Source organism: Chenopodium quinoa, unplaced genomic scaffold, assembly GCF_001683475.1.
Source record: "Chenopodium quinoa cultivar QQ74 unplaced genomic scaffold, ASM168347v1, whole genome shotgun sequence".
NCBI classification, from domain to species: domain Eukaryota; kingdom Viridiplantae; phylum Streptophyta; class Magnoliopsida; order Caryophyllales; family Amaranthaceae; genus Chenopodium; species Chenopodium quinoa.
Genome location: NW_018742204.1, coordinates 16,371,521 through 16,388,001, shown reverse-complemented (window position 1 = coordinate 16,388,001; position 16,481 = coordinate 16,371,521). Strand labels below are relative to the sequence as shown.

Below are 16,481 nucleotides of genomic sequence, written 5' to 3'. Positions count from 1 at the left end.
AAATATTGGTATGAGGTATGGGTTTGAAATAGTTAAAACCCATACCTCGTGTTTGTTTTGCAATTTTATAATTTTAAAACCCATACCTTAACCCCTCAAAGTATGGATTTTAGAAACCCATGTAGGAGGTGGGTATGACTCATTCCAACATTCTAGGTTTTCAGCGAAAATGATATACATAGCCCTTAGGGCTACATATAAGCATTAAATTTACACTTGAAAATTGTAAAAACACTTAAAAAGTAAAGAAATCATAAAAATATAAACACTAATTACACTGATTTACACATGTTTTGTCATGAATTCCTAATTTTATACAATTTCCAAGAGTGAATTTAATGCTTATATATAGCCCTTAGGGTTTATAGCATCAATAATAAATATGAAAAATACTAATATAAAAAATATTAGTGTTTATATTTTGATGATTACTTAACTTTTTACGATTTTTAAGTGTAAATTTAATGCTTATATAGGGTATGTATAGCATTTTCCATAAAATTATTGATTTATTTACCAAAACTTATATTTTCTCCAAGTTTTTTTATTGGTAAAACAAAACCCTAACAAGATCAGTCTAAAAACAGTCAACAATAACTCTCTTGTCTTTCTCTCTCCTATGGTGAGTTCGTAATTGATAAGAATCAGAATCAATGGCGGCCGAAACTTTGAAGACGACTTCATCGGCCGATTCGTACATCGGAAGTTTGATCAGTTTGACATCAAAGAGTGAGATCAGATATGAAGGCATTCTCTATAGCATCAACACTGAAGAATCCAGTATTGGCCTTCGAAACGGTATTGGATTCTCTAATTTCTCTTTGAATTGTTCAGAAATTTGTTTGATGATCGATTTCGCGCTTCAATTGTATTTCTGTGTTGATTTTGATTGAAGGATGTTATTCTAGTTATGATTTAGGGTATGAATGTGAAAAAATTGATTGAAGGAGGTTATTCTAGTGATGATTTAGGGCTTGAATGTGAAAGGTTTGATTGAAGGAGGTTATTCTAGTGATGATGATTTAGGGCATGAATGTGAATAATTTGATTGAAGGAAATTATTCCAGTGATGATTTAAGGCATGAATGTGAAAATTTTGATTGAAGGAGAGTGAAGATTTTGGGCATGAATGTGAAAAAATTTGCCAAATCTTAATGTTTCCTTGGCTCAAATTGTACGTTTAAGGACATGTAAATCCATTTTTCTGTTGGGCTCAAATTTGCCAAATCTTAATGTTTCCTTGGCTCAAATGTGAAAAGATTTTGGGCATGAAGTGGATGTCCATACTGATCTCTGTGCAATAATATGGTTTCTGCATCCGGATTCAGTTCAGAGGGTAAGATTCACAAGGTGCCGGGGAAGGCGAGAATTGAGGAGAGAGATGAAAGGATTTTTGGAAAGGTGGAGAAAGACCAAAGAGGAGGGGCTTGCCAGCTAGGGATGAATTTTTTTGACGATAACTAACCGGAGAGAAAGTGTCAGAGTAGAACTAGTGAGCAAAAATTTCAAAATCCATTTGCATCTATCCGGATAGAGAAATGTGGATTGAGAGCTAAAATAAAAGGGTTAAGGTTAATGAATGAGTAAATTGTTTGTACATATTTGGATGAAGATATATGGACCTACAACAGCTGTGAATAATTTAGAAATATGTTTGATTTCATCGGGCATCATGATGTGGCAAGCAGGATTTGTAACCCCTTTCTTGTTGCTTGTGGAGATGACCTTTTAACTACTTATATTATACTTGATTTCAAATTGATCTCACTTGGCATGTCTAATTGATGAGCCTTTATGGTGGAGTCTTTTGTTGTACACACATGATACCAATATGATTTTCCTTTACAATAACATCTTTTGTGTGAACTAAATTTCTGATTTTTGATGTCTGAGAGTGGCTTGGTTACTTGTTGGTGGGTGTTGTTCATGCGTCTGATAAGGATGCCCACAATGGCATAGATATTTTGATTTCTTAAGTGATATTTAAGTCTTCAGTGTCTTGGGTCCTTGGTTGGCCTATGACTTTCAATTATATGAAAGAAGTTTGAATATGTTACCTGTATATGTTTTTGATTTACCTTGTTAGTTGTTTTGGCATTTGGACCTATTTAAAACCTGATGAATTGGTAGACTGTAACTAATAAAAGAAGCTATATATATTTTCTTTTCACATTGCAGTTAGATCATTTGGAACTGAAGGACGAAAGAAAGATGGCCCACAAGTAGCTCCTAGTGATAAGGTTTATGAGTATATACTCTTCCGTGGCAGTGACATTAAGGTATATGTAGTTATGTACAGCATATTACTGGTTCTGTGTGGTTGCAAATTTAGCATCCTTTAGGTGTTGAAGCTCTTTGATGAAGTATACAAATGATATTTATGCTATAGGGGGTTGATAGTAGTTGTGAGCTTCTTATAGTTATATCTGACTGTTAGAGTGCCATGCACCCATATTGCCATCACTGGGTTATGTAAATAACTATGATAGCTGCTGCTTTTGTTAATTTTTTGTTCGCATTGCTCCGCTAGGTGATGGACATTTAGATGCCTTTTGCCCTTGGGACTGAAGTAGTTTCCTCTCTCTAACAATAGAATTGTTTGATTAAAGCATATAAATGAGAATTTCTGTAGAAACTGTTACTGCACTTCTAGCTAGAGACTTTGGGAGTAAAATACAGAGTAAGATTAATTAACAGACCTCTGTGTTCAATTTTGACAACACGATTTTTTTTTTAATTTTTTTTATTGGTGTAGTTGGCATCAGCATTGTAATAAAATTCATCGTCTCTTATTTGCATTTTCTAGCCCTAAGATCAGCAAGTTTTCTTCATGCATTTAATACCAGTGGCAAAATACCATAGCTGGTTTTCCTGCTTGCAGGTGGATGAGTAAAGCAAGATACCATAGTTGGTTACCCTGGTATGATGAGTAAAGCAAGATACCATAGTTGATTATCCTGCTTGCAGTATGATGAGTAAAGAACATTGCTTTCTAACACTAAGGGATATGTTTTTTTTTTTTTTGGTGGAAGAGACTCAAATATTTAATCTTCATGAACTTGGCTTGGTACATCTTAGGTTAATAACCTATTACCTGTTAGGTTGTTCACTATATTTTATTGTGTAGAAATGTCTGTAAAGCTATCTGGACAGAGATGTGACTTGTATGAGTTGTATCTGGTTGCACATATTTCTCAAAAAATATTTTTTCTTATCATTATTTTCTTAAACCTGGCTTTATAGTGATCGGTTTTCTGTCTTCATCTATCTCTACTTGCAGGATTTGCAGGTGAAATCATCACCCCCTGTTCAGCCAATTGCATCAACATCTTCAGTTGACAACGATCCTGCTATCATTCAGGTAAAGAAATGCACAATATATTTGCATGATTTATGAAAGTAGCTAGGCATCTGAATCCGAGCTCATTTCTGCAGTCTCATTATCCTCACCCGACTTCAACATCGTCGAATGTGCCACCAGCTGTTAGTGCACCATCAGCTGATGGTAGTTCTCATGGACCCCAGCTTGGACACCCTGGCTCAAGCTTTCCTGGTGCTCTGCCTTTGTATCAGCCAGGTGGAAATTTAGGTTCCTGGGGGCCATCACCTCCTCCAGGTGCAAATGGTACTGGACTTGCTATGCCTATGTACTGGCCTGGTTTTTATGGCCCTCCCAATGGGCTTCCTCATATGCCTCAGCAACCTTTGCTCCGACCACCCCATGGACTTGCTGTGCCACCTTCCCTGCAACAACCGATGCAATATTCTGGGTTCAATCCAACTTTACCAACGGGAGCTTCAAACATGACTGGCCCAAAATTGCCTGAGATACCCCCTAGTTTGGTTAGCTCAAACAGCACTTCAACTACTTTAACATCAACATCTTTACCACAATTTAATTTGCCTCCTGTGCCATCCACTACCCTAGCGTCTGAAACATCTTTCAGTTCTGCAGTATCTAAGGCTCCCAATTCTGGACTTCTTTCAACACCTAGCTTCCCGTCAATACCTCCATTGGCAATCTCTGCTCCAGATGCTAGTACCATTGCACCTCCTGTCTCTAACAAGGTCAATGCTATGTCTAGTTCAGGCTTGCCAAACATAGGTCTTTCTCAAGCACCGTCATCTGTCATCAGTTCTTCCGTTTCAAGCCAGGCTGAGACTTCCAAACCATCTCTGGTCACACCTGATCAACTCCTGCAGTCTGGACAACCACCAGTTTCATCATCTCCATCTCCACAAGTTGCTCACAAAGATGTGGAAGTTGTTCAAGTCTCATCAGCATCACCAGCACCATCAGATGCAAAAGCAGAAGTAGTGAAGGAGGCACAACCACCAATATTGCCTCTGCCCCCTGCATCAAGAGCTTTCCCAAAGGTGATTATCTGTATATTGTTTATTTTTTTTACCTTTTGGGTTTGATACTTGCAATAATAATCATGATTAAGACTATTATGATTCCTATTACCCATTATTAGATTTCACTTGAGAAATTTCCTGTTTTTTGTGCAAGTATCATGTTTAGCTATTAGAGTGCTTGAATCCATAGGAGCATGTCATAAGATTCCTAAGATATCCAGCAACTATGTTTGAGGTTTAGGACATACATAGTAAGCATACATCAGAAATGCACCCATAGCCCTAACTCGTTGAGCAAATATGGTCAATTTTCCTTTCCGTGCTAAAATATTTGAAAGAAAGGACTGAGCAACTATGTTTGAGGTTTAGGACATACATAGTAAGCATACATCAGAAATGCACCCATAGCCCTAACTCGTTGAGCAAATATGGTCAATTTTCCTTTCCGTGCTAAAATATTTGAAAGAAAGGACTGATGCTCACTGCACATGTCATGGGAGTATGGTGTTCTACACACTGAAGAATTGCCTAAAATAATGAATCACGTAGCTTATTATGCCTAAAACGTATTAACTACATCATTATTGGTGTTAGGTAATTTTTTGCTGCCTTTTTCGTCATCCACACGGACCACATAAAACTAGGGAACTATGGAAAGTTCTATTAGTTACTGGCCTCACTGCAGAGCCTAATTTCTCTATGCTACTATTGAAGAGTTCTTATTTGCACGGTAGCTTCTGTAGTGAACTACGGAAAGTTCTGTTAGTCACTACAAAGCCTTCTCTATGCCTATTATTGAAGAGTTCTTAAATGGATGGAAGCTTCTGTAGTGAACTATGGAAAGTTTTGGTTAGTCACTGCACAACCTAATTTCTCCCTGGCTACTAATGAAGAGTTACTTTTGGATGTAAGCTTCTGCAGTGGATTTTCATGGTTATATTTTTGCCTAGTAAATTGACTTAATGAGATATTAATAAAACGCAGTTGGATTAATCTCAATGCATAACAAAATTCCAGCTTTAAATAATATTTGCTTATAGATAATTAAAGATATTGATTGTCAAAGTTGTGTGTTGGCAAGCATGTCCAAAAGAATCAGCTAAGTTATTGTGGGACTGGGAGGGAGTATCAACTATGAATATTATGGTTCATTGAAGTGCCAATGTAACATCTGGCAGTTGTTTAGTGCTAGACCTGTGGACTGTGGTAGTTATGATCTTGTTGATGTGATTTTATTTAGGGAAAAGGTCAAAAGGGGGGTTCTCTAACAGTTGAATTTGTACAGTATATTTTGATCTTGTTTTTAACACTCATCAATGTTTGCTATCTATTCTTCCTCCTTTATAGGTCCTACTTTTGTTCACTTTTAGATGTTTAGTGGTCTCATTTTTATTGTTATTTTATTTTTATTAAGTACGAAGTAACAGACTGTCTATGGTATGTTGATTTGTTAGTACTTTTGTAGCTTGTAATAAGCAACATTCTTAATAAAACTAATTTTCTCTTATGCAGCCTAATGGAAACCAGTATCATCCACGTCAAAATTACAACTATCGGGGACATGAAAGAGGAAGAGGAAGAGGAAGTGGGGTAATTGACATTTTTATCTTTTAATGATTTATCTTGAGAAGTCTGCAATTTCTATTCTATTCTTTGATTTCAAATTATTCATATTTCTACCTAAGAAGACAGTTGCGAAGAATTGCAACTTATTCTCAGTGTCAACTAACAAAGAACGAAATTTTAAATGCTTAATGTGATTTAGAGCCTACCACCTTTTAATTATGAATTTTGAATAGTAGCAGCTCCAAACTCTGTTAAACTTCTTTCATACCTATTGCTGTTCCACCTTTGTGCTTCGTTTGAGGTCTCAGATAAAAAAAATGCATTTCTCAGCCAAAATATTTTCATCTCTCAGAATCCTCGTACACTCATATTCATCAAAGCTGCATGATCCTGATTTATTTGAAGTTTCCACATCTTGGCTGGAAATTGCATAGAGCACCGTCTTTGCTGTGATAATTTAGGGATTCTTGTTGTGTTTAGAATTTGATAAAGTTATTGTTACAATAATTTTCTGGACATGCTTTTGAGATTTGTCTGGCTTTGTCTGTTACCCTGAGATGGAACTAAATGCAGATTGTCTTTGCAGAGCTCACGTCCAGTGACACAATTTACCGAGGACTTCGATTTTACAGCTATGAATGAGAAGTTCAAAAAGGATGAAGTATGGGGTCATCTTGGTAAGAGCAACAAGGGTCACACCAAAGACAAAGATGGTAATGGTGGGGATGATTTTGAAGAGGAGGGTGAGGAGAAAGCCCCTCAAAATGATGTAACGGTACATCCGGAAAACTTCTTTGACGTGATGGATCTTGAAATAATTCTGTTTTCTGGGACTTTTTCTTCCCTGCATCATAATGTTAGATTGGAGCTCTGCATTTTCTCAACACTAAGGGTTAATATTCTTTCTAATGTTTGATTGGCAGCCTGTTTATAATAAGGATGACTTCTTCGATACCCTCTCCTGCAACACTCTTGAGCATGACTCCCAAAATGGGAGGACAAGATTCTCTGAGCAATTGAAGATAGATGCTGAGGTATGTGTTGTGGAAAAGATAATTGCTTTTGTTCTATTGGATTTGATTGATGTATGAACTTTTATTTACTTTGGCTGCAGACATTTGGTGATTTTGTGAGATATCGAGGTGGGCGTGGTGGTCGGGGACCAAATCGTGGCGGCCGTGGTCGTGGTTCTTATTATGGAAGGGGGTATGGCTACCATGGAAGGGGGCGAGGGCGTGGTATGTCTAGCCGGGGTTCCTAATCTGTATTGCCTGTGATTATGCGTGCATCACTTTGATAGAAAGTGGTAGAAGATAACTGCTCTGGTTAACATTTGTTGATTCAGTTAGTATGGGCAAGGTTTCTATTATGCATCTTTTGCTTGTTTGCAGTTATTTTTACTTTGATTCATATTCTCTGGTGATAAGCAAGCAATTATGCAGTAGAAAGAAAATTTAAGAGCAAATTTGTAGCTTATCATTGGTTGACATAAAACTGTTCAGTGATGTAAATTTGAACTAGTTGATGGTGTGATTATTTGGTTAAGTTATGAGGTTACTAGCTTTCAACTTTCTTTTAATTACCATGCCCTCAAGTTGTGTTAAGAGTATTGGATTCATTGATTACTGCATGACTCCCTATGTGAGCAATAGATGAAACTTGTGTTCAGGTATTCGGGTTTTGCAGTTGTACCGTGTAAGAGTTGTGGTGTTTGGTTTCGCTGTGATGGTTGTTTGATCAGCTGAACTGAATTAGCATTTCCATTAGCTACTTTTGGTGGTGGTTTTGATGACAATGTTGAGGATGGAAATGATAATGTGGACCATATCGAGTACATTGATGAAAACCCAATTGTGGTCCTGAATGGTGCAGTGGGAGCAGGTAATAGGCTATACGATTAAGAGAGGCTAATGGGATATTAATTATGTAAAACACTTAATTTCTCTTATACGCCTAATAATATACGGAATATTGTTTATATATACGCCTACTTTTTTTACTTGTGAAACACTCTCAAGGCACACTTTTTAAAGAGGTGATTATAAAAGTTAAACAAACGATTTAATCATAATAATATTTACACGGTTTCTAAAAAAAAAAACAAAAAAAAAATAATAATATTAACACTAAAAATTGGGAAGGCTAGAAGGGTTTGGTACAATACTAAAATATACTCGTTTGAGTTATTTTAATTAATTTGGGTGTTTAAATTAATTAATCGGTACTGTTCTAAAATATACTCGTTTGAGTTATTTTAATTATTCGGTTGGAGTACTATAGATGCGCATGAGGGACCATAACTTTACTCAAAATATTTTAGAACCCACCGTTTTTCTCTTCTCATCTTTTCCACTAAAGTAAAACATTGTAAGTGAAATATGACTTATGAGGCAAATAATTTGAGATGGAGGGTGTATAGCTGAGTATATAATTTTTCTCGAGGCTAATAATAACGGCGTAAACCCTAAAAAAAGGCGTCATTTCCAACATGTTTAAAATAATCACATAAGACTATAGTAGGTAGGGGTGTACAAAAACTGGACCGGACCTGAAACCGGACCTGAACCGACCTGACCCGGACCTGTTGATTCAGGTCCGGTCCCGGTCCTTAAAAATCAAGGTTCCCGGTTCCGGTCCGGACCCGGTCTAAACCCGGGGTTTTCAGGTCCGGACCTGAAACCCGGAAAAATTGTATTTTTTTTTTAAAAAAAACAAAAATTCAAAAATCAAAATAACGCTGCAAGCTGCTTGAGTGACGCTTCAGTTCTCTTTCATTTCATTCTAACCCTAACAAACAGCTATCTGACTATCTCCATTCTCCAAGACTCCAATCTCCAAACTCCCTGGCTGTCTCCCCCTCTCCCTCACGCTCACTGTCTCCAGTCTCAGCACAACGCGGCAACGCCCACCGCCGACACCTCCTGCCTTCCTCACTCTCTCAGGCGAAGCCCAGGCGCCCACCGACCACCGCATGAGACAGCTACTGCGCGATTTTCCATTTCTCCGGTAAGTTATTTTTTTTTTAATGTAAATCTAAATTATCTAATTATGTTTGGGTATTTTGTATTCGAAATAATGAATTAAGTGTTAGAATTTATATGTTTATTCATGTTTCAATTGCTTATAATGATTATTTGATGTTTGCATGTTGAATTTCTTTTTTTTACTTCAATGTTTTCGAATTTATGTTTTTCTTTTTTGGTTTATTTTCGAATTTCTTTCGAATTTATGTTTTTTTTTTTTTTGGTTTTTTTTAGTTTAAAGTTTAGGGTTTTAGGGTTTAATGTTTAGAATTGATAACAAGTATGGTTTATCTTCGAATTTATGTTTTTTTTTTGGTTTTTTTTTGAGTTTAGGGTTTAGGTTTTAGAATTGATCACACTATCACAGATTCACAGCCTTTGAATCTCTGTTAGGCCAAATTTAAATAAATAAATAAATAAATGTAGTGCATGATTTGTAAGAGACTCAGATGATTAAATAAGTTGGCTAACTTGTATCAAAATTGATAAGACATGGTTGTATGCAGTTCAGAATTCAGATTTGAGTTAGCTAACTTGTTTAGAATTGATAAGATCATAAGACATAGTTGTATACTTGTATGCAGTTCAGGGGTTCTTATTCTTGTTCTTATTCTTGCAGACTTGCCTAGGGCTAACAAGGGAGTGGAGGAACCACGGATTCTTATTCTTGCAATGTAAGTTGCTCTTAAATTTTTTTATAAAATGCTATGTGTATATAATTGTTACTTTAAAATTACTTATATTGTCTATAACTATATTGTAGATGGAGAGCTCTCAATCCAAACGGTTTGCTTCTTTTTCTGAACAAACGTCACAGCCACTTTCTGAAAAGGATATGGAAGAATTGCAATCTACTTTGCCTCCTGATAAGAAGCTAAAAGCCGGGCGGGAGTATATATGGAACATAAAAAGTAAGAGGAAAGCTGAGTATTGGAAATATTACTTAGAGTACGTCGAGAATGGAAAACTATGAGCTGAATGTAAGTTTTGTCCTAAAACTTTTGTTGCTGATGGTAATCTTAATGGTTCCAAAAATGTTAAAAATCATGCAGAATCATGTCTCGGTAATCCTATTAATATAGAAAAAGAAAAGGGCAAAGAAAAGCAAACTAAATTGTATTTTGATCAAGAACATGAGAGTGGTAAATTAAAGTGTGGGAGTAGGATTATTAACTTGAATGATGTTAGAGAGGCATTGGTTCACATGATTATTGTTGATGAGTTACCATTTAAGCATGTGGAAAAACCCGGTTTTAGGCACTTTGTGCAAGTTGCATGTCCACAATTTCACATTCCATCTCGTGTTACCATTGCTCGTGATTGTTTAAAGTTGTATTATAGTGAAAAAGAGAAATTGAGAGAAATGTTTAAGACATGTCAAAGAATTTCTGTGACCACTGATACTTGGACTTCAATACAAAGAATTAATTATATGTGTCTTACAGCTCATTTCATTGATAATGACTGGAAATTAAATAAAAAGATCATAAATTTTTGTCCAATTTCTAGTCATAAAGGAGAGGCTATTGGAAAAGCAGTTGAGGCATGTTTAGAGTACTGGGGTATTGATGATAAACTTTTTACTGTCACTGTTGATAATGCTTCTTCAAATGATGTTGCTTGTGCACACTTGAGTAGAATGGTTAGAAGAACAGGATGTATTAATGATGGAAAAAATCTTCATGTTAGATGCATTGCTCATATCATTAATTTAATTGTGTGGGATGGTATTAAAGAACATGGTGTGTGCATTGATAGAGTTAGAAATGCTGTGAAATATGTTAAGAACTCCCCTGCAAGAATACTTAGATTCAAAGATCTTGTGCAAAAAGCAAACATAGATTCAAAATCTTCTTTATCCTTTGATGTCCCCACTCGTTGGAACTCCACATACATAATGTTGGAAACGGCTTTGAAGTTTCGACGTGTTTTTAGTGGGTTATCTCTTCCTGATGGAGAGGATTTGAATGACAATGAAAGGCCTCCCGAACCCGAAGATTGGGAAAAAGTGGAGAGGTTAGTTTTGTTTCTAGAGGGGTTTTATCTGTTGACTAAACGAATTTCTGGTTCCCATTATGTGACAGCTAATAAAGGTTTAGGAGAAATTGCTTCTATGTATGATATGTTGAATAATTGGGAACAAAGTGAGGACTTGAATTTTCAAGCTATGGCCATTGCAATGAAAAAAAAAAGTTTGATAAGTATTGGGGGGATGTGGATAAGATGAATAAATTCATTTATGTTGCTCTTCTTCTCGACCCTCACTCTAAGATGGTCATTGTTGAATTGACACTAACGGGCATGCATGGACCGGAAAAGGGTACAAAACTTGCTAATGATGTGAAGGAGTTCGCTTACTCTTTATTTGAGGAATATAGAAAAATGTATGCTACTTCTAATATTCCAGATTGTGGAGATAATATGTCAATGGATATTGATAATAGTAAAGGAGTGGGTTCCGATTATGTGAGGAAACTAAAAGAAAGAGCAAAACGATTGAAGGGGACAAGTGGGTATGCGATAAGTGAGTTGGATAGGTACTTAAATGATCAATTAGGGCCGGAGGAGGAAGAACAAGATGCATTGACATGGTGGGGTAAGAATGGTCAGCGTTATGTGATTCTTAATCGCATGGCACGTGACATACTAGCCATCCCATTATCGACCGTTGCATCGGAATCTGCTTTCGGAGTTCTTTAACTCCTAAGGTAATGCATCGTTATCTTTTTATTTTATAAAATCAAGTTTGTTTATATCTTAATATGACTTTGTTTATACATATTTGTGTAATATTTTTGTATTGAAGATGGTTCAAGCGCTACTTTGCACACAAGATTGGCTTAGAGCTAAGGAAGTGCCAATTGTTGATGTGGAAGAAAATTTGAAAGAGCTAGAGGAAATAGAGAAAGGTAGTAATAATTTTATGTACTTGAAATTTTGTTACACCAAATTTATTATTTCATTGTTATCAATCATTAATATATTCTAACATATTCTATATTGTATTTTATTTAGAGGTGCAACGTGGTGAATCTAACGATGTAGACGATGAAGTTGTTTTCGTGGACTCATTAGTGTGAATCACGCGATCAAATGGAAAACAACTCGTTGGAGAATTTATGTATTTCTAGTACTTGAGACTTAAGAGAATTTATGTAATGTTATGAGTTTTCGTGGACTCATTTGTACTTTCGGTGGACTCATTTGTATTTTTGGTGTTTGAGAATTGGGACTTTATACTTTTATAGACTTTATGTAGTTTTGTACTTTTGTGATTAATAATTTTGGTTTGTATGTAATTATTAAATTATGCAACAGGTCTAAAAATCACAAAACAGGTCCATACGCAGGTCCATATGCAGGTCCAACAGGTTTTTTATTAAAAAAAATAAAAAAAAAACGAAAAAATCACAAAACAGGTCCATTCAGGTCCAAACCTGGACCGGACCTGATTTTTCAGGTCTAGCCCGGAACCGGACCTGTTAATTCAGGTCCGGTCCCCGGTCCTCATAATTACCCAATTCAGGTCCCCGGTCCAAACAGGTCCGGTCCAGGTCCGGTCCGGTTTTGGACCGGTGTACACCCCTAAGTAGGCTACATTATTAAACTAAGTACACTACTATAGTCAGTTTAGTAATTATACTCACTCCACTTGAGAGTGATACCTTCCTTACAACTTTACCAGAAATGCGCCACAGATCTAGTGCTTTGCTCAATCCAACCGTCGGTCACAACATCTAGTATTTTAGTGTCATTTTTGAACCTCTACAAATTTAAACTACATAAAAATGTCATCTTCTACATTTTCATTTCTTCTAATATTTGCCAGATTATCAGCTGCTTTAGTTGCAGTACTTGTCTTAATTTGGGCTCTTTACTTCAAGTCGAGTTTCATCCACCACTCTCCTAATAACTTCATCTATTCTGTAATCTCTCTTTCTCTCTCTAATGAAGAGTTAATCATGTTTATCTTGAGCTAATTATGCTTTTGCTTGATTAATAGGTGCTTCATCCTCTCCTAATGGTGTTTGGGTTCATAATTTTAAGTGGAGAAGGTAGGTCAAAATTAAATGTACGCTCCCTTTGTCTAGATTTAGTTGTTACGACAACATTACTTGTTACATTTTCAACTTGACTATTTATTCCGCACTTAAAAAAATGAGAAAATAATTGATGGGTTTTGATTTTTTTTGGGATTTCATTTGGTTTGTTGTCAGCCATATTGGTACATAGGTCAATGCCAGGGTCAAGGAATATGAAGAAATTAGTGCATTTGGGAATGCAAGGAGTGGCCTTGGCTTTTGGAATATTTGGAATTTGGACGAAATTTCATGGAGAAAATGGAGTTTTTGCTAATTTCTACAGCTTACATTCTTGGATGGGTGTATTTTGTGTCTCCCTTTTTGGCATTGAGGTTTATTTTCTTATCTCTTTCTCGTATATTTATTTGATTTGATTTGGGCATTATTAAACTCTAATTGTACAATCAATCAATTAACCTATACTAAAAGCGAATCTAAAATGACATTTGTCACAATGTCATTAAAAATTTTTCCGCCCAATTTTTCTTTCTATTTTTATGCAGATTATATATTGAAGGAAATCATTTTATAATAATTTAAAATATCTTTCTTCCAATTAAAATTCTTAACGATAATAATTCTCCATATAAACCTAACTGATATATTTTTACATATACGTAGTCTTTTATATTAGGTAATTATTTTTATAAAAAAAAAATGAGGTGAGTATTATTAAACAATATTGCTATACATTATTTTAGTTTTCGATAATACTATTAACTTTTTTCATCCAATTTTTTACTTTTGCAATAATGTTTGATTCAATTAAAAATAAAATCATTTTGTTAAGACATGTATACACACTTTATTTTCTACTCTTAAAAGTTGTATTAATAATAACGCAGAACGTGCAGGTACTATATAACCTTAGATTTTTTTTTTTTAAAAAATAAAAATAAATAAAGCCTCTTTTTTTTCTAAGTGTCACTAGCTAATCTAAGACATTAATATAGTTAGGTATAAAAGTTAAAGTTATATTTATTTTTGAATTAATATTATGAGTATAATTTATTTTATAAAAATATACAATAACCTTTTTCTAAAAGTTAATAACAACCGTTGCAATCGGGACTTAAATTAGTTAAATATAAAAGAAAAGGATTGACATTGAATGAATCTCTATTTTAGTTTACTAATGCACTTACTTATCTTGGTAAGTGAGGGCTTAGCTCTTATCATCCTTTCTTTCATAAAAAAAAAAAAGAAAAAAAAAAAAAGAAAACCTCTCATCCTCCTAACACCTATAGAGTAAGGACTATAGTAAGATAATTATCTGTTATACTTCGTACCTCGTATATGTTATTTTACTTCATTATCTACTTTAATTCTTTTATTTATTACGGAGTAAATAACAATATGTCAATTCCTTTAAAAAAAAACCTATATGTCCAAATTTGTATGTCTCGTCTAAATCCAATTATGACTACTAATATGTAACAAGTTAATCATCATGAAAAATGTTTAGATATTTTTCTACACTAAGAGCACCCACAATGGTGGGGAGCACCCTCCCCACAACTCTCTCTCTCCTCCATTTGAGCTGCCTCACCATTGTAGGAGGTGACTCATGGGTAACCCACAGGTTGGGGATGCCCTCTTTGGCAAGTTACCTGACGCCTCGGCCCACGTGAAGCTCAACTCATCTTTTCAATTTTTTTTGCCATATTGTGAATTAAAACGGTACTAATAAATCATGGTGGGGTATTGATAAAAGTATGAGAGAGAGTAGTGGGGTTACTCACCATTATTGTAGGAAAAATAAGAGAGTGACTTAAGAGAGTGACTCAAAATAGTGGAATATGATGTGGAGGGAGAAAAGTAGGGAAGAGAAAGTAGTGAACCACCCCACCACTGTGGGTGCTCTAATGAATTTTTTTCTACATAAATCATACATTACATTGGGATTAAAAAAAAATGTCACTTTAGAGGCATGATTGATGGCAATGGGCAATGGCAATGGCAATGATCCCTCCCCATTCCCTCTTGAAATATTGAAATAGTTAATGAAAAATGTGGTCCTTTATCCTCTTTCCCACCCATTCAAATTTCAAATTGAATAGGGCCCAATAGGTCCAATGCAAAATGTTAAATGTTGGTTTAGTAAAGGCATATTTTAGAATTTGGTTTGAATGTGCCTATTGTTTACTCATATTATTTTGGCAACACACAAATAAAATTAATTTCTCTATTACCTCTTTAATCCTAAACATTAAAGAGCTTCACATTTGACAATTACACCATGATCAAATAAATTAACGTGTTAGTCGTATAATCTAACTCATTTTTATCGATCATTTATTGTTATTAATATTGGAGGAATGACTGAATGCAGTGGGTGATGGGTTTCCTAAGCTTTTGGCACAGAGGAGAAGTCCGGAGAGTCAGGATGAAAGTGCTGCCATGGCACATCTTCGTCGGCCTATACACGTATGGTATGGCAATTGCAACGGCAGAAACAGGTCTGCTAGAGAAGCTAACATTCATACAAACTAAGAAAAACCTACCAAGGCGGAGTTCAGAATCCATTGTTGTAAATGGCCTTGGATTAGGACTTGCACTTCTTGGTGGCATTGTCATTTTCGCCACTGTTTCACCTAAACAAGGCCATTACACAACTCGTCCAACAAAGGCTATCTAGTATCGATTCCAACTACAGATTTTAGTCGACTAGGGGGTATTGAATTAGAATTTCTAACACTAGAGTGTACAAAGAAATAGGTACTATCAAAAGGTAGATTATAGATTTCTAGTGTAATTTGTGGAGTTTGAACTCTTAGTATATTGAAATTTAGTTCTCATCAAGCTAAAACAATAATATATGACTTAAATACGGAGTATATACTTCGTATATTTTTTGGTTTCCTTTTGTTTTTCTAACTGAACGATGAACTAAAAAAATATACAAGATTCTCTTTTTAATAACAAAACTAGTGCGTGGTTCGAGTATTACTTGAGATGTTACTATAAAGAATAATATTAATAGAAAAAGAGGATTTAAAGAGAGTTCTAGTGAACTTGTAGAGCTTCCCTAAAAAAACACATTGAACTTGTGGAGTTTGAATTCTTATTTATTTAATATTTTTTTATTCATTTTCATGTGTGCTTAGTTAATAGAGTATTTATCTATGTATATATAGAGAACATAAAGTATTACTCGTACTAGTTAAGATTGTAAGAAGTGTTTTTTTTTTAAATTTTTTTTTTTCTTCCTCCGTTACAAAGATAAAAGTTGCATTAAATGCATTCTTAGCCACAAGGGCAAATGATGTATATGAGATTTGATTCCGAATCTTGAATACCACTATCAAGACTTTAGATTCATAGTGAGCTCATATTATTCTTGCCGTAAAGTAATATCCATTTTTTGTTTTTTTAAATTTCTGAGTTTGTATGAGTTTTAGATGAGCTTATAAACAAACACGATCATGAATGATCACAAACGAGTTGTTAA

General features: G+C 35.0%; 2 protein-coding genes across 2 annotated transcripts; both read left to right on the top strand.

Annotated features, from left to right (window-relative positions):
- The first annotated feature begins 550 nt into the window (after nt 1-550).
- LOC110720156 (protein decapping 5-like) lies at nt 551-7,504 on the top strand. Its single transcript, XM_021899168.1, has 8 exons — nt 551-798; nt 2,179-2,279; nt 3,281-3,361; nt 3,436-4,377; nt 5,872-5,949; nt 6,512-6,700; nt 6,849-6,959; nt 7,040-7,504. Exons 1-8 carry the CDS (start codon nt 654-656, stop codon nt 7,184-7,186), a joined length of 1,794 nt encoding a protein of 597 aa, XP_021754860.1. The 5' UTR covers nt 551-653; the 3' UTR covers nt 7,187-7,504.
- Nucleotides 7,505-12,618: 5,114 nt separating this feature from the next.
- On the top strand, nt 12,619-15,759 carry LOC110694166 (probable transmembrane ascorbate ferrireductase 4). Its single transcript, XM_021871373.1, has 4 exons — nt 12,619-12,874; nt 12,952-13,003; nt 13,166-13,362; nt 15,363-15,759. Exons 1-4 carry the CDS (start codon nt 12,737-12,739, stop codon nt 15,666-15,668), a joined length of 693 nt encoding a protein of 230 aa, XP_021727065.1. The 5' UTR covers nt 12,619-12,736; the 3' UTR covers nt 15,669-15,759.
- Nucleotides 15,760-16,481: the final 722 nt, after the last annotated feature.

Excerpts from the sequence above, each read along its gene's own strand:
- LOC110720156 (XM_021899168.1), top strand. The coding sequence starts at position 654 with ATGGCGGCCGAAACTTTGAAGACGACTTCATCGGCCGATTCGTACATC. Across the intron at positions 799-2,178 it reads CAGTATTGGCCTTCGAAACG|TTAGATCATTTGGAACTGAA; the intron begins GTATTGGATTCT and ends TTCACATTGCAG. Across the intron at positions 2,280-3,280 it reads TCCGTGGCAGTGACATTAAG|GATTTGCAGGTGAAATCATC; the intron begins GTATATGTAGTT and ends CTCTACTTGCAG.
- LOC110694166 (XM_021871373.1), top strand. The coding sequence starts at position 12,737 with ATGTCATCTTCTACATTTTCATTTCTTCTAATATTTGCCAGATTATCA. Across the intron at positions 12,875-12,951 it reads CTAATAACTTCATCTATTCT|GTGCTTCATCCTCTCCTAAT; the intron begins GTAATCTCTCTT and ends CTTGATTAATAG. Across the intron at positions 13,004-13,165 it reads CATAATTTTAAGTGGAGAAG|CCATATTGGTACATAGGTCA; the intron begins GTAGGTCAAAAT and ends GTTTGTTGTCAG.